We start from the raw sequence: 19,322 nt of genomic DNA, 5'->3' as shown, positions 1-19,322 counted from the left end.
CTCAAAAAATATTAGCTGTAGCTACAACTATTATCTTTAGAGTTTGTTTATGACATCCTGAGAGAAAATATCAATATGCAATAGTATTAGAAAAAAGGCTGAAGTAAAATTATAGAATGACATGCTAGAGAACTAGATATAAGGCAAGGTACCTCCTTTATCTATTGGATCTGGTTGCCTGGATCCTACAATGGCAGTAGTAGTTTGTTAGATTTTAATTTGGAAATAGAAGATATATTTTGAAGTAAGTAGGAGGAAGATTGCACTCAAAGAGTAGTAAGGTCATGAATGATAGGAGAAAAGCAACAAAATAAGAAAGTTCAGTAACAGTGAATTAGAGCTACTCCTAAAGGTCATCTATTACTTGTTTCAAACCATGGTGATAGACTTTACACTTTGTTCATTTGAGTACTAAATATTATCTAAACCAACAGACCCAGTATTAGTATCTTCTTTAATAGACAAACTATCCCGTTATAGAATCAGGAAAATGTAATTTAATTGATCGCACCATGATTTTATTACTCTTTTCCTCAGCAGAATTTTTCTTTTATAGTATATGCTTAGAAATAAAACAAATAGAAATTTCACACTTACATAATTTTGTGCTTAGAAACGAGTTGATTATCTGCATCACCTATGATTAAGGTAACGTAGTGGGAATCTGGTGCTGTTCTTTTAGTTTGTAGCTGTTCAAAATTTCTTAATATAACAGTCACTAATATTTCTGCCATGGTATCACTATATCTTGCAATCTTTAAAAAAGGATAGGCATAAAAAGTGTTAAAAATAACCTTACTACTCATACTCACCTCCAAGTCAGCTATGGGTAGCTTTATTCCTGAAAATCAAAATATATGAAAAATAGAAAATACTTACCTGTTCCACTTCAAGTTCATATTTTGGTAGATACATCACTGTTTCTTTTATCTGAGTTCCAAAAGGGGGATGTCTATTTAAAATCTAAAACATATTTATGTCATTATGTTCTTATTATAACACTAAAAACTCTTTTAGTAAAATATTTTTTAGAGTCAATAGTTTTAACATGCTTATTATCTAAAATCTTAAGTTAAAAATATATATGACTGGGCTTCCCTGGTGGCGCAGTGGTTGAGAGTCCACCTGCCGAAGCAGGGGACACGGGTTCGTGCCCCGGTCAGGGAAGATCCCACGTGCCACGGAGCGGCTGGGCCCGTGAGCCATGGCCGCTGAGCCTGCACGTCCAGAGCCTGTGCTCCACAACGGGAGAGGCCACAACAGCTAGAGGCCCACATACCAAAAAAAAAAAAAAAAACATATATATATATGTATGACTATGAGAGGGAAATCATTTTTGGGCAGAAATAAAGATACAAAAGTCAGGCTTTAGAATTTATACAGAATTCAGGTAACATTAGGAATAAGTAAATATTAAATACCAGTTCAAGTTTTCTTGCATCTGTTTCTTCTATCTTTTTAAAGGTAGTCAAACCTGCATTTACCATAGCATTTGATAATGTTACACCTGTGGAAAATTAATCAAATAGTTTTTAAACAATCCACTTAAAACTAAATCTACACTTAAATATTTAACAACTACATTAGTAAAAAAGAAAAATTTAAAGAGCCAGACTAATGACTTATTTTTAAAGTTGTTAAAAAATGTTCTCAATTGGATTAATTGGGCTGCGACGTTATTTGATTGTTCATATTTATTTTTTCAAACTCAAATAAAACACTCATGTGCTTTATAAAAGAAAGAGGAATTCTTTGGTCCACATGATGTCTCAACCCTTAGTTTTACCTTATGTCATAGAGCAAGTACCAAGAAACATCTATGGTTATACTCATGTTTTTAAAAAAGGCAACATTATTCAGGGATGGGAATATTGTTTCATGAAGCTATGGCTCTCTGAGCATTTCTGTCTTGAAATGAGTTCACCGTAGGTTTATGTTGAACTTTTAAAGAAACAGGAACTCAAGAAATTGAGTTCTCTGTTTCTGTACTAATTCAGATAATTTTACTCTTCTGCCTAAAATTTCCAATGCCTTTCCATTGCATTTAGAATAAAATGGCAATTTCCTTACTATGGCCAAACTCCCTTACCTATATGACTTGAACACAGCCTACCTCTCCCATTTAATTTCCTACGATTCCTCTCTTGCTGACTATTCTCCAGCCACACCGGCTTTAATTTTGCTCCTTAAATACATCAAGTGCTCTTCCATCTTTGGACATTCTCTGTTTCTTCATGCTTTGAGAAACTGTAATTTTTAATTCTTACACTCATATGAATGATTTTAACCAAATCCCAAAATAGAAGATATTGTCAGAAGCATAAAATCCTAAACTAGTACCACCTTGTTTAAGGCACACATATTACTGATGAGGGTATGATACTCCTTTTCTTACTCATATCTTTAACTATTCCTGGGAATTTCTCTTACTCAATCTTTAGACACAACTCCTAGTATTCTTAATTCCTTAATGTTCATTTCCATTTTCCCTTATAACCTTTCCTGATTTTTAATTTTTAGTTTATAAACATTGTTGAAAATCAATTTGCATTCATTATTTTTTCCTGGTGCTCAATAAGAACTTAGATTTACTTTTTTGTTTGGATTCTCTCACTTTTCTATTACATGAATTTTGCTGGTCAATATTTGTTTCTTTTTGTTCAGCTGTACTAAGTGTGAAAAACATGTTCGTGTTCAACAATTTGGAAGGGATAGAATGCAACTGATGCCCAGACTGACAATATTCTAGAAAGTCAGAAAGACTGGCTTCTTCCAGTATAGTGAAATTTTATTAATCAATTTTTATGGATAATTCATACTTTTCTTAATCATTCTGCTATTGATGGACATTTAAGATTATGTGATTATAAACAATGTTTATATTTGTATCCATGTGGAAATATTTCTATAAATTTAATTGCTAAAGTGAAATTGCTGTTTTAAAGAGATTGTGCATTTTAATTGGTAAATATCATGAGACTTAGGCTCCAACCAACACTGCATGAGAATGTTCATAACCTTATACTATCTCCACTACAGGACTTTTAATTTTTGCTCATTTGGTGAGTGAATATAGTTTCCTTTGGATTTATTTATTTATTTTTACAATTTTACTGACTGAAGTATAATTCACATACAATATACTTGACATGTGATTTTGTGTGTTTATGTATGTGTGTGTATGAGAAACTATCACCACAACCAAGCTAATAAACATTACCATTGCCTCTAAAAGTTTCCTTGTTCCACTTTGTAATTCTTCGCTACCTCTTCTGTCCCCTCCCCACACAGTCCCCAAGCAACCACTGATCTGCTTTCTATCACTATTGTATTTTCTAGTCTTTTATTTAAATGGAATTAAATAGTTTTCTTTTTAGTCTGGCTTCTTCTACTCTGTATAATTATTGTAAGATTCATCCATGTTGTTGTTTGTATCAACACTTCATGCCTTTTTATTACTGAGTATATATATCCATACTATGGGATATACCACAATTTATTTTCCATTTGCGTGTTCATGGATATTTAGGCTGTTTTCAAATGTCTTGGTTATTAGAATTGTGTGTCTACATGCTTTTCTTTCTTTTGGGTACTTAAGCCTGAAAGGGCCGGTTGCATGGTAGGTTTATGTTGAACTTTTAAAGAAACAATCAAATGGTTGTCCAAAGTGGTTGTAACATTTTACATTCCCACAGTGAGAGTTCCAGTTGAACCATATCCTCTCCAGCACTCTGTCAAGTTTTAATTATTTTAGTGGCGACTTCCCTGGTGGCACAGTGGTTAAGAATCCACCTGCCAAGGCTAGGGGGCACGATTTCGATCCCTGGTCCGGGAAGATCCCACATGCCACAGAGCAACTAAGCCCATGTGCCACAACTACTGAGCCTGCTCTCTAGAGCCCATGAGCCACAACTACTGAAGCCTGCACTCCACAACTACTGAGGCCTGCGTGCCCTAGAGTCCACGTGCTGCAACTGAGCCCACGTGCCGCAACTACTGAAGCCCACGCGCTGCAACTACTGAAGCCCATGTTCCTAGAGCCTGTGCTCCGTAACAAGAGAAGCCACTACAATGAGAACCCCATGCACCACAACAAAGAGTAGCCCCTGCTCGCCATGACTAGAGAAAGCCTGCACACAGCCAAAAATAAATTTAAAAAAAAAAAGAAAAATTAATTATTTTAGTGGATGTGTACTGGTATTGCGTTGTCATTTTAATTTGCATTTCTCTAATGACTAATGATGTTGAACACCTTCTCAGGTGCTTATTTGCCATATACATATCTTCTTTGGTGATGTGTCTGTTTGAATCTTTTGCTCATTGTTTTATTCAGTGGTTTGTCTTATTATTGAGTTATAAGAATTTTTTATACATTCTAGGTACAAGTCCTCCATCAGTTATATGTTTTGCAAATATTTTCTTCCAGTCTGGTGGCTTGTTTTCTCCTCCTCCTCCTTCTTTAATAGTATTCTATGAAAAGCAAAAGTTTTCAGTTTTGATTAAATCCACTTTTTTTCTTTTATATAGTTCGTGCTTTTGTGTTGTATCTAAGAAATTCTTTGCCAAATCCAAGATCACCTGCTGACTTTGAAGGTAGAGGAAGAGGGCTGTGATCAAGGAATCAAGTATTCTCTAGAAGTTGAAGGCAGGAAAATGGATTCATCCCTAGTGATTCTAGAAAGGAAAACAGCCTTGCCGAACCTTGATTTTATCTCAGTGAGAACCACATCAGATTTCTAATCTACAGAACTTTAAGTAATAAATTTGTGTTGTTTTAAGCCACAAAGTTTGTGGTAATTTGTTACAATGGCAATAGAAAACTAATATAGCATAGTTTTTCTAATTTTAGTTTCTGATTTTCCTTACTAGTATGTAGAAATAAAGTTAATTTTTATATAGTGACCTTACATCCTTCAACCATGCTAAACCTTTCCTACCTTCCATGGAATTTTCTACATAGATGATCATGTGATCATGTATGAATAAAAACATTTTTACTTCTTTCCTTTCCAATCTGTATGCTTTTAGTTTCGTTTTCTTGCTTTACTGTACTGGTTAGAACCCCTAGTACAATGTTTACTGGAAGTAGTTACAGTGAGCATCCTTTTTGTTCCTGATCTTAGAAGGAAAGCATTCAGTCTCTCACTATTAAATATGATGTTAGCTGTAGGTTTTTCATAGATGTCCTTTATCAATTTGAGAAATTTCCTTCTATTTTAAATTTGTTGAGAGTTTTAATTAGAAATGGATTTTGGATCTTGTCAACTTTTTTGGGCATTATTGAGATGATCATATGGTCTATTTTAGTTTGTTAATATGAGGAATTACATTGATTGACATCAAGTGGTAAACTAATCTTGTATTGCTAGAATAAACCACATTTGGCCATGATATGTTAGCCCCTTTATCTATCATTGTGTTCAATTTGTTAAAAGTTTATAAAGAATTACTGCATTTATATTACTGAGGTCTGTCTTTCTTGAATGTCTTTGTGAGGTTGTGATAACAAGGCAATGTTGGCCTCATAGAATGAGTTGGGAAGTATTACCCCCCCTTTTAAATTTTCTGAAAATGTCTGTGTAGAACTGATATTGCTTCTTATTTAAATGTTCAGTAGAATTCACCAGTGTAAACTTCTGTGCCTGGGATTTTCTTTGTAAGGTTTTAAACTACAAATTTAATTTCTTTAATAAATATAAGCCTACTCATGTTGTCTATTTCTTCTTGAGTGGACTCTTGACAGTTTGTGTTTTTTAAGGAATTTTCCCATTTCATCAAAGTTGTGGCATTTATTGACATTAGATGTTTATAGCATTCCCTTTCTATCATTTTGCCATCTATAAGATCCATAGTTATATCTCACATTTTTGTTTTTGGAAATTTGTGTCTTTTCTCTTTATTGCTTGATCAGTCTGACTAGAGTGTTATCAATTTCATTGATATTTCAAAATAATCACCTTTTTGTTTTGTTGATTGTTTTGTTTTCAATTTATTTATGCTCTTTTAAAATTATTTCTTTTCTTCTTCCCACTTTGGGTTTAATTTGTTCTTTTTCTCATCTTATCACATGGAAACTGAAATCACTCGAGAACTTTCTACTTTTCTAATATAAGTGTTTTAGTGCTATACTATTAATAATCATTCTATATAATTTCAAATTTTTCTGTAAGTTGAAATCTCCTAAATATTGTATGTAACCTTCTTCCCAATTCAGAACTCTTATCTCTGTGGGATGGGCGTGGCATTTGGTTTGCCAGGACTTATGTATTGATAGGAAGGTGAGCCTTTAATCAGGAATCTTTCTTCTACTTTGACCTTGCTTTCACCACTCAATCTCCACCTTCACCCCAGTTCCCAGGACTGGTCAGCTCTCTGACTGATTTCCCCCACCGATTTCAAACTTCAAGGAAATACAAAGTAGTACTTCCTCACAAAATAGCTGGAGATCTTTGTTCTAAGGAATAATTAGACAATCCCCAGTGACCCATTACCTAATTTTTTAATGTCCCCAAGATGCATACAAAATTATAAAGCTAATAAGACTGTCAGCCATGAAATAACTTTCTTTTTGGAGTTCTAGCTATCTAAGAAGGAACAGGGTCACAAAGCCAAAGACACCAAAGTGAAAAATTCCGAAGTGCTTTAGGCATATCCCAGTCTTTGTAAATGGCACCGTGTAGAGTTTTTCAGTTCACATCCTGAGCTAGATCCCAACAGACAGGAAAGAAACCTGTCTATAGAATCTCTATGAAAATCATTACTAATATTGAAATGTTATTGAAAAAAGAGAAAAAGTTAAGATATAAATAAGTGACAATTTTCTGTAATGAATTAGGAATGACCAGGACTGCTAGCTCTGCACCTTGTCATTGAGATCAAAACAAAACAGTCATAAAAGTAGAAGAGAGAACAACACATAGTTACCTAATTACTAAAACAAAATTTCACTCTTGGTTTGAGAACAAATTTAAAAATAAGAACATTAATTTTTATTAGGTTTCCAAATTGATTTCAAATAGAATCCTTTAAGCATAAGCAAATGAAAATCAGATTTTCAAGAGAAGGAAAGTATAGTAACTTATTTAGGCCCATAAACACATTTTTCCTTAAAGGTCTATAACCATCTTAGAACAATTTTTCTAACAATGAAATACAAAATAAATTGCAGACATTGACACATTGCCTACCTGTATTCAGTACCTACCGATTTTTTCCAGCTGTTTGGATACATGCAGAGAGTTTTCCCAAAGTCTACATCTAAAACACTTCGCTAAAATCAAACTGTTCAACAGTACAGCAAACTTTTCTTGAATAGCCATAAAATCTGACAACCCTAAAAAAGAGTTTCCAATATTAAATCTAGTATACTATTTTACTGGAAAAATATTGAAAATCCATTAATCCTATAACATACATCTTGTAATTCGTGAGCCATTTCTGAAAATCTTCGAAGTATCTTGCGTCAAAGCAAAGTCTTGTATGGGAATGCATCCTAGCTGAGCCTGAATAAGACTGAGGAAAGAAGAAATTTTATTATTTCTTTTTAAAAATTACTATCTCACAGTGTTTGACATCAGTGACTGAAGTATCTCTTCTTAAAATTCCTCTCTGCCTTGATTTCTGTGACACTACATGACTCTGCATCTTGTATCATCATTATTGCAAGTAATTGTTGACTTCCTCTTCCCAGCCTCTAAAAGGTCAGTTCTCATTTTTCTACTCTTCTTTATTCACTCAACCTCTCTTTCTCTCAAAAATCTCATTTCTTCTCAAGATTTTTGTTATAATCTCTAGATTGATAAATTTCGAATGATCACAGGGCACTTGCACTTTGACTGTTTTTTTCATCTCAATACATCTAAAATTTGTTATCATATTCTTCTCCAGTGCAGCTGACTTTGGGCTTTACTATATATAGGTATTATAGAAAACAACACAATTTATATAATCACCATATATTTATTAAGTACCTATTGAGTAAAAAGCGTACTATTAGGTGATAAAATTCTGTTCAACATTTGAAGGTTGGTAGCTTATTAGTTGATTATTAGCAACAAGCAGTTGCTTGGCTACAAAATTTGAGGGGTGAAAAGAGGGGAGAAAAGAAGTTACCGTCTATTGTGCCTACTATCTCCCAGGTCTTTGCTACCTCTTTCGTCTGTTTACTTATCTAACCGGACCTTGATATGCAAATCCCCCTATGATTCTAACTAAAATTATTAGACTTGTATTACTCTCTGGGGGGATCTCTTGTAAGACCAAAAACAGGTACACAAAGAGAAAGGGTAGAATAGTTATATTTTATGGTTTAGTTTTAGCAAACAATATATGAAAATAGAAAGAAGCAACTAACTTCACAGAATGGGTGCATACAGCTGAAACTACAGAATGATTACTTCTTTTGGCTATAATATATGCTTCTGAAAATAATTTTATATCATCTACTTAGAAATGATTGTATATCCCATGTTCATAGCAACATTATTTACAATCGCCAAAGTATGGAAGCAACCTAAGTGTCCATCAACAGATGAATGGATAAAGAAGATGTGAGATATATATATATATATATATATATATATATATATATATATATATACACACACACACACACACATATATATACACAGTGGAATACTACCCAGCCATAAAAAAGAATGAAATTTTGCCATTTGCAGCAACATGGATGGACCTGGAGGGCATTATACTAAGTGAAATAAGTCAGAGAAAGACAAGTACTATATGATATCACTTATATGTGTAATCTAAAAAATACAACAGGGGCTTCCCTGGTGGCGCAGTGGTTGAGAGTCCGCCTGCTGATGCAGGGGACATGGGTTCGTGCACCGGTCCGGGAAGATCCCACATGCCGCGGAGCAGCTGGGCCCATGAGCCATGGCTGCTGAGCCTGCGCGTCCGAGGCCTGTGCTCCGCAACGGGAGAGGCCACAACAGTGAGAGGCCCGCGTCCCACAAAAAAAATAAAAAAATAAAAAAATAAAAAATACAACAAACTAATGAATAAAGCAAAAGAAGAAGCAGACTCACAGATATAGATAACAAATTAATGGTTACCCATGGGAAGAGGGAAGGGGGAGGGGCAATACAAGGGTGGGGAAATATAGGATTATTATGGGATTATATGAAATCATGTGTGTGAAACTTCTGAAAATTGTAAAGCACTATAGAATTTAAAGAATATTTCATTCAATTAAAAAAACATATCTCACAACCTATTAGCATTAAGATTAGCATTAAAGAAAGTTGGAAACTAAAAAAAAAAGGAAAGAAAGAAATGGTTATAAAGTTACATGGTTTGTTAACAAAGAAGGAACTGATGGGAAAATGTGGATGGGGTGCTTTCAAGTGCTGGATAAATAAAACTTGTGAAACTATTCTGGAATGCACAAATGAAGAATATATACAAAATTATAGAGTAAAAATAAGACTTTTGAGGTAATATTTATGTTTAACATCAATATACCTTAAAAAATAGTACACTTTTCAACATCATACTTCTCTGTCAGAAACTTTACCACAAAAAGCAGTATGTAAGAGAAGAACAAACCTGACTCCATATTGGATCTATTCCTTTAGCTCTAACCTTTGTGCTCTGTTGCCCATACTTAGTCATGCTGGCTCTGAACCTTTGTAAAAATGTTGCCTATGGCTTCAAATATACATAATAGCCCTTTCTCAATGCTCTGCCTCCTAGGCTTGACCTTTAAAAGTATAACATGTTTACATTCATGTAGAGATAAAAAGTTGCAGAACAGAAAATAATGATTGTTGATTGTCATGTTGGAGGTTTACAGGAACATTGGGACCAAACCTACGTGGACAGCTGCAAGAACAAAGGATTCTGGCACCAAGAAGTCTGCAACAACAACCAGCTACACCCTCTCCCCTTTTAGTATAAAAGAAGCCTGAATTCTAACTCGGGTAAGATGGTTCTTTGGGACATGAGTCCACCATCTTCTTGGTCTGCTAGCCTTCCAAATAAGTGGCTTTTCCTTGCCCCAACACCTGTCTCTCGTTTTACTGTCCTGTCATGCGGCGAGCAGTACAAGCTTGAACTTGGTAACAATAAGCAGGAATGGAAGGGAGAACAGGGATTTAGTCTAGTAGGTACAGAACCTTGGCAGGGCTGTCTGTCTCTCTCCACCAGATAAGGCCAGCCTGAGCTTATCCTCAGTAGAAGTAAAAGTCTCACAGCCTCAGGTAAGATGGCACCTCTGCCATCTCAACTAATGGGGTCAGACTTGCATGATAGTTATGTAATGACTAAATCAGGGTTATTGTAAAGATTAAATGAAATAAAGTAATGATGCAATTTGAATTAGGTTCAACCATGACCAGACTATAGAGGCTTAAATATAAATGGTTTATTCTCTTATGTAAAAGAACTCCAGAGTTACGCAGTCTAGGGCTTGGTATGGTAGTCCAACAAGTCACCAGAGACCTAGGATCCTACTATATTTCTATTCTGCCATGTATGGCTTCCATTCTCAGGCCATCTCATGGTCTAAGATGACTGTTGGATCTCCAGCCATTACACATTCACTCCATACAACATGTTGGAGGAAGTGGTGGAAGACAACAATTGATGCCCTGTTTACCACCTGACTCCATTTCCTTTAAGCAGCCTTCTAGGAAGACTTACATCTTCTGCCTACATCTCGTTAATTGGACAAACTTAGACACAGGGCCCTATTTAGCTACAAAGTTGACTGGGAAATGTAATCTTTTCCCTGTGAAGGTAAGATAAATACTGGACAGTCAGCTAGCAGTTTCTGCCATAGGTATGTACAAGTATACCACATTTTATTGCACTTCACTTCACTGCACTTTGCCAATATTGTGGGGGTTTTGCAAATTGAAGGTTTATGGCAACCCTGCATCAAGCAAGTCTATCAGCACCATTTTTCCAGCAGCATTTGCTCATTTCATGTCTCTGTGTCATATTTTGTTAAGTGCTGAAATATTTCAAGCCTTTTCATTATTATTATATTTGTCATGGTGATCTGTGATCAGTGATCTTTGATGTTACTGTTGTAATTGTTTTGAATTTTTAAATTAAGGTATGTACACTGTGTTTTTGACAGTGCTACTACACACTTAACAGACTATGGTCTAGTGTAAAGATAACTTTTATATGCACTGGACTGGGAAACCAAAAAAACTGTGTGACTTGCTTTATTGAGATAGTCATGTTATTGTGGTGGTCTGGAACTGAACCCACAATATTTCCAAGGTATGCCTGTAAAGCATCTAATGCAGTGCTTGGAACACAGCAAATATTCAAGCAATGGTTATTACTATTATTATTATCAATTGTTGAGCCATTTATGACCTGCTCTCAGCTTCCACAGTTAGCCAACTAATAAAAATGATACCAGAACTTCCCAAAAGACTTCTGTATACTGGCCAACTTAGTAAAGGAAGGTATAGAAAGAGTGGAAATCCTTCATATGAAGATAAGTTAAAGGTGTACTATAAAGCTGTACAACTCTCTTGAGAGGAGAAAAAGTTATTCTGAAGTCATCTTTTTCTGCCTAAACATAGAATAAGAATGCCCAAAGAATCAAATGAGAGAAAAAAATCAAGATGGCACATGGAGCCTTCTATACATATAACTCCTCTTTAAATTCCATAAAATGATGGACAACTATATAGGTGTGTTTTTGTGTGTTAGTCTCTATCCACAAAACTACAGGAAAGCAAGAAAGCATGCCATTGGTGGGCCAGAAAGTTGAATGTTAGAAATCATATCTATGAAAAAGATCAAATCTATGAGAAAAACAAAACCGGACATTACCCATAGTACATGCAGAAGAATTAATAGATCAAGAAGGAGAGAGGGTCCTAGGGTATTTGTTGGAGCAATTCACTGGAATGCTGTATTCTGAGCAGGTAGTTTAGTCTACCCCTGTCACTCTCTCTCATTTGTGGAAAACATTAAGCAGTTGTAGTATATATTGAGAGGCTAAAGTAGGGAGTGTAGACACTGAGGCAAGAGGCAGGACAGTTCTCCAGGTAGGAACGAAAACCCCAGTAGAAGTAGAAAGACTTTACTCTTAAATTGCAAGGTATTTCCACACTTTTATGGGAGTCAATCTAATTACTTCTCCACAATCATTAGAGATAGTAAGTAACAGAATAGGTAGGCAAAAATATATTTACAAATGCAAAAGCAAACAATGAAGAACTACCTAACATTTGAGAAAAAAATTTAAAAAGACACACAATATTAATAAATGAAATAACAATTGAGGAAACAGAGTTAAGTGCACAGAAGAGTTTCAAAATAAGCATAATTGATTTATATAATTAAAATTTTTTTCAGAGAGATTAGAAATACCATGTATAACATTTCTCCAAAAAAGACATACAGATGGCCAAGAAGCACATGAAAAGCTGCTCAACATCACTAATTATTAGAGAAATGCAAATCAAAACTACAATGAGGTATAACCTCACACCAGTTACAATGGGCTTCATCAGAAAATCTACAAACAACAAATGCTGGAGAGGGTGTGGAGAAAAGGGAACCCTCTTGCACTGTTGATTTGAATGTAAATTGAAACAGCCACTGGAGAACAGTATGCAGGTTTCTTAAAAAACTAAAAATAGAATTATCATATGACCCAGCAATCACACTACTGGGCATATACCCAGAGAAAACCATAATTCAAAAAGACACATGCACCCCAATGTTCATTGCAGCACTATTTACAATAGCCAGGTCATGGAAGCAATCTAAATGCCCATCAACAGATGAATGGATAAAGAAGAAGTGGTCCATGTATACAATGGACTATTAGCCATAAAAAGGAATGAAACTGGGTCATTTGTAGAGGTGTGGATGGATCTAGAGACTGTCATACAGAGTGAAGTAAGTTAGAAAGAGAAAAACAAATATCATATATCAACACATATATGTGGAACCTAGAAAAATGGTACAAATGAATCGGTTTGCAGGGAGAAATTGAGACACAGATGTAGAGAACAAACGTATGGACACCTGGGGGGAAAACAGTGGGGGGTGGGGGTGAGGGTGTGATGAATTGGGAGATTGGGATTGACATGTATACACTGATGTGTATAAAATTGATGACTAATAAGAACCTGCTGTGTAAAAAAATTAATTAAATTAAAAAATTTTCTTTTTAATTTAAAAAAAAAAGAAAGAAAGAAACTTATTTCTTAACCCTGTCATTACCTTTAATCTTACTCATGCAATTTGTTTTGTATTGCTATCAGAATAAACTTTTAAAATCACACACACACAGAAAAAGAAATACCATGTATATTTTAGAAAGCCAAGCAGAGATACAGTAAAATACAAATTTTATCAGTTATTTTCCTTGTAATGTTGTAGGAGCTTTCAAAATATCAATGCTTTAAAATTTCACCTAAAATTCTTTGAAGAATTCTAATAAATCCCTGATATGCTTTAATGCAAAAAAACAAAAAAAATTATCACTGAAAAAACTCAATAGATAAAGCTGAAGAGCAAATTAGTGAGATGGCTAACTGAGCTAAGACATTCTCCTAAAAGCCAAGCATAAACAGATAAAAAATATGAAAGGATAAGTATAATATGTGGAGGAGATTGTCAGAAGTTCCAACATTCATCCAGCAGGAGTTCCAGAAGGAGTGAACAGAGAATAGAGAAGAAATAATTAAATTATAGAAGAAAATTTCCCAGAGCTGAAGAAAGATACAAGTCTACGTATTAAGAGGTTCCACAGAACGCTGTGCAAAATAAAGAATAAAGACACACGCAGACTTTCTGGTGAATTTCCTAAATCAGATAAAGAAAAAAGTTATTAATAAAGAACTGAAAACATGGGGACTTCCCTGGTGGTGCAGTGGTTAAGAATCCACCTGCCAATGTAGGGGACATAGGTTTGAGCCCTGGTCCAGGAAGATCCCTCATGCCGCGGAGTAACTAAGCCTGTGCGCCACAACTACTGAGCCTGCGCTCTAGAGCCCACGAGCCACAACTACTGAGCCCGTGTGCTGCAACTCCTGAAGCCCGCATGCCTAGAGACTGTGCTCTGCAACAAGAGAAGCCACTGCAATGAGAAGCCTGCGCACTGCAAGGAAGAGTAGCCCCACTCGTCAGAACTAGAGAAAGCCTGCGTGCAGCAAAGAAGACCCAACACAGCCATAAATAAATTAATTAATTTTTTAAAAAAGTACTGAAAACAGATTAGATCACCAACAATGGATGCAAGAAGAGCAGTATAAACATCTGAAGAATGATTTAGCCAAACTTATTCAAATGATAGGTCAAAATACATTTCAGGCTTACAAAGACTCAGAAGGACTCAGAAAATTATTTGAGAATGTATCCAAAAAAAATAAATTATATATCTAAGGAAAAGGAAGATAGAGATTTTAAAAAGCAGAAAGTAAGCAAAGCAATCAGTAAAAAAAGAAATTAGGTTAAGTCTACAATTTTTAATGCACAGTAAAATATTTTAAATTTAACAATCTGGAACTAAAATCCAAGATGATCTGAACATGGGAGAGAGCAAGAGGCAAGAGGAAATTGAAAATATGATAAAAGTTTTATCTCATATGGGAAGTTTTTAAATGTTCATTTTCTATAGACATTGGTTAAAAACATATAAAATTTTAAAAGAAGAGCTAGTTAGAAGAACAAAAACAAACAAAACTTGACATATCCAAAAAGAGGCAGAAAAGGCAAAAGAAATAAGTGAGGAAAAAAGAAACAAGCAATAATCGTGCAAATTAGAAAACATACAATAAGATTAAGTCCAAACACAGTATCCTCAGGGGATACATTTCAAGATTCCCAGTGGATGTCTGAAACCAAAGATAGTATGAAACTCTACATATACTGTTTTTTCCTATACATACCCAGGATAAAGTTGAACTTATAAATTAGGCACACTAAAAGTTAACAACAATAACTAATAATATAATAGAACAATTAATAGTGTTAATAAATGTCATGTGAGTGTGGTCTCTATCTCTCTCAGAATATGCTATTGTACAAATATAATGCCTTTTCCATCTTAACTAAACACTTGACATGCACTGTGGCTGTAACTTTTGCAGCTTGAGGTGCGACAGCAAAACCAGCATGAAATTTCTTTTTCCTTCTTTACAGTTTCCTTTCTTTTTCTTTCTTCACAATTTCACAGGTAGAAGACTCATTCGTACTGTAGATCTTAGCAACCTCAGCATATTAACCTCTTATTAACCAGCATAGCAACCTCTAAATTATTAAACCTAGAACCTATTAAATCTAGAACTTTCACTTTTTCACTTAAAGGAAGGACTTGACAGCTTCTCTTTGGCATATCTGAATTGTCAGCATCACTACTCTTGCGCTTTGGAGCTGTCAACTTTAATAATACAGTAGCCAGTTATTTTATAACTGGCTACTGTATTATTTATAAACTTGCTTTATAGCAAAAGCAAGTTTATTGAGGAAGAGCCAAAAGAACTGCAATTCAGGATATGCAAACTATGGCAAAGCATAGGCAAATCAAGAGAACAAGGAATTTGCTTTACAGGGAAAAGCGGGGAGATAGGAGGGGCTGTGAAAACCAGAGTCCATTGGAGGAAGCTGGTAGTACAAAGTATGGAGGCTTCTCATTAGTCGGGCTGGTACAGTCTCCGACTGGCTAGGCTGTCAGGGCAGAGAGAAGTTTTCTTTTTCCTGCTGGATAGTAAAGTAGAGGGATTTTCCTATCAGAGAGGTAGGTGTACACCTCTTTCTGCTTGGAGCAATTGATGATGCATGGCAGAGTGTGAGAGCTTCCTCTACAGGTCTGTCCTGATTCCAATTTTAGCTGAGGTTCCTTTAATTCCACAGGGCCATTGTTAAGTAAAATAAGGGTTAGTTGAACACAAGCACTGCAATATGGCAACTGTCATCTGATAACTGAGATGGGTACTAAGTGAAGAACAGGCAGGCTACACTGGACAAAGGGATGATTCATGTCCCAGGTGGGACAGAGCACAACGAAGTGAGATTTTAAACTTATGAATTGCTACTCAGAACAGTGCACAATTTTAAACTTATGAATTGTTTATTTCTGGAATTTTCCATTTAATATTTTCGGACCACAGTTGACCACTGGTAACTGAAACCGTGGAAAGCGAAACCGTGGATAAGGGCGGGGACTACTGTAATTATAATAAATGTGAATGAACTTATTCTCAATTAAAAGAATTCTGAGATCAGGTAAAAAGAAAAGTGATAAAATCTAACTATATTCAATCTATACAAATTATAAAACAATATGAAAACGTTAAGAAGAAAAAGATTAAATGATATACTAAATAAAACAAGTATGGCAATATTATTAATAGTAGACAAAACGGAATTAAAAGCAAAAAGTATTCAATAGGACAGTTAGTTGACTCATCTAACCTGCCTCTTTCCATCAGCAGAAACGACAAGACAGGACAAGAAAGGCAACATGGACAAACGGGCCAATAGGCCTGTAGTACCTAGCAAATGTGTAAATACACAGGTTAAGTACAACTCCTTTTATGTACAATCCTAAGAAGACAATTTGCTTATGATTTGTTCCTTTATTGTATAATCCATCCTATACTTTTATAGTCATTTCCGCAAGTCACAGCTGATCAGACAATATGTCACTCTTCTGTTTACTGTGTACTTGTTCCTTTTCTGTTTGCTTTTCCAAATATATTGGTGGTATATATATATTCCCTTGAACTATCTGACATTACATCTTTAGATCCATTATATAATCTGGCTATATTTTCAATATATCTTCCTCTTCCAATATAATAAATTACTCTCTTGATTAATAAAACTTTACATGAAAAATGAGTGATATTTCACTTTGAGTAACACAATTAGCAAACTCTTCCTAATGGCAAAATATGCAATTTAGTGCCTAAGGAACACATCATTCATTTATCCATTTACCATCCACATGGAATAATGATAAAAATTAACCATGTATTAAGCCGCAAGTAAAACCACAATATCTATCATAAAGCAGAACTCTAACAGGCCACATTCTCTAATTACAATCCAATAAAATTAGAAATTAACAATAAAAGAATGACAATTTTTAAAAAGTATTACTTTAAAAATTTTAAACATAATTTTAAATAATTCTTAAGAGGAAACTAAAACTGAAATTACAAACTATTTAGAAAGAATAGCAATAGATTTAGAAAATCTATAGAACAATGTCAAAGTGGTATTCACTGGAAAATTTGTAGTCTTACATATTTTATAGAAAATTAAAAAAAAAATGGAGAAAAATACAATTTAAAAGATTACAAAAAGAAGTAGAAGGAAAAAAATAAAGACAAAATGGGAAATTAATGAAATAAAAAATAATAGAAAGTAAAGATTAAAAATGTAAAATTAATAGGACTATTAAACATGATCAATAAGTCAAAAATAAATGGCTTGAAAAGATCAAAATATAGAAACCTCTAGCAAATCTGATTAAGAAAAAAGGAGACGATACAAATAATATTAGATATTAGAAAAGACATTATATATTTAGAGGAAATTTTTAACTTATTAGAGGACAAAATACTTTATGCCATAAAAACTGACAGGCTGGGTGAAATGAATAGCTCAGGAACATATAAAGTAAGAAAAATTGATTCAAAAAAAGTTAGTAACCCTGCAAAGAACAAAAAATGAAAGAAATTGTAGAGAAACCCAACTTTTAGATCCAGAGACAATGGTGAGCTAAAATGGATTGCTCGCTCTTCTCTCTGAATTCAAATCTGTTTTTACAAATAAGTGAGAAGGAGGTTAATGGATTCCACAATCGAATCCAAAAAGTGTGAGAAATTCCCCAGTGGTGAAACACTGGAAACTTGACAATTAAAAACAGTAAAAAGACAAAGATGTCTGCTCTCTCTAAAACTAGAGAACATATACTAAAGTTTCTATCTACAAGAAGTTAAGAAAAATAGAGTTGCAACTATTAGAAATCAAGAGATAAAACTATCACTATTTACAGATAATATGATTGTCTATCGAGGTAATCCCAGAAAACCAACTAAAGGACAACTCATACTATTAAGAGAGTTCAGTGAGATAGCCAGATAAAACAATCAAAATTTTAAAAATTGATAGCCTTCCTATATACCATCAATAACTGACCATAAAATGCAATGGTATGCAATGTAAAGAAGGACTCACAATATCAAACTCCATAAAATACCAAGAAATAAACCTATCAAGAAATATAAAACCTAAATGATGAGTTATAAAATATCACAGAAAGACATAAAGATCTGAATAGATGGAGAGAGATACCATATTCCTAGATAGAAAGATTTCAGAACTGTTAAAGGAAGAATTCTTCCACAAACTAATCTATAAAGCCAATTTCAATAGGACTTTTTATAAATCTTGACAAACTGATCCTAAATTTCACAGGGAGGAAAAATGCAGGAATATCCAAAAACATTTTTTAAATAACAGTAAGAACGGACTTGCCTTACCAGATAACAAAACATGCAATAAAAGAATAGCAAGTAAAACAATGTGGTATTGTCACAGCAACAAAATAAACAGGCTAACAGTAAGTGTCCAGAATCAGATCCTTAGGAATTTAGTTTATGAGAAGGTGGCATTCCAAATCAATAGGCAAAGAGAGAAAGACAACATAGTTATCAAACACTCCTGACTATCTTTCAGGGACAAAATATAATTAAATTCTTAACTCATACCACATATAAAAATTAACTCCAGATGCCTATGAAAAGCCTTTAGGTAAAAATAAAATGATTTTAAAGTATTAGAAGAAACGATAGAAAAAGTCCTATGATCTTAGGATGTGTGGAAGAGACTGCTTTACCTACCCAACATTCATTCTTTATTTCCTTATTAATAGCAGAATCCTAATTTTAATATAGGCACACTATCACCAAGACATTTCCCAGTCTCTTTTGCACTTAGCTGTATTAGGTGAGAAAGGATTATCTGGGACTTCCAAGAAACCTACTGAAAAGAGAGAGGATATTCAAGTGTAATGGCTGAAGCTCTAGTAGTAATTTTGGACAATGAGGTGATCTTGAAATAGAAGTCATGTGTGGGATAGCAGAGCAGAAAGATAGGAACATAGTATTCATGACACCTTGAAGCCACTATATCTACCTTAGACTATCTACCTTGAGTTGTATATTCTATGAGAGAAAAGTAGCCTATTTTGTTGAATCTACTGTTAATTCATTTTATTACCATTTTATGTAGTTGAACCTAATCTTAAGAAATACAGGATGAAAAAAAAAAAAAGAAATACAGGATGGGAAAGGCCTTCCTAAGTAAGC

General features: G+C 34.3%; 1 protein-coding gene across 1 annotated transcript in view; it reads right to left on the bottom strand.

Moving 5' to 3' along the window:
* HFM1 (helicase for meiosis 1) overlaps positions 1-19,322 on the bottom strand; it is a gene marked incomplete at its 5' end in the record, with an annotated part of 128,881 nt that overhangs the window by 50,305 nt on the left and 59,254 nt on the right. Inside the window, 5 exons of the mRNA XM_082658593.1 lie at positions 598-755; positions 880-963; positions 1,422-1,507; positions 7,205-7,333; positions 7,415-7,512. Coding sequence (XP_082514719.1) covers positions 598-755; positions 880-963; positions 1,422-1,507; positions 7,205-7,333; positions 7,415-7,512 — 555 coding nt within the window. The remainder of the gene's footprint in view (positions 1-597; positions 756-879; positions 964-1,421; positions 1,508-7,204; positions 7,334-7,414; positions 7,513-19,322) is intronic.

The sequence above is a fragment of the Grampus griseus genome (assembly GCF_964374135.1).
Source record: "Grampus griseus genome assembly, chromosome: 1".
Classification (NCBI taxonomy): domain Eukaryota; kingdom Metazoa; phylum Chordata; class Mammalia; order Artiodactyla; family Delphinidae; genus Grampus; species Grampus griseus.
Note: the sequence above shows the minus strand (reverse complement) of the source record. Positions and strands in the feature narration are given on the sequence as shown.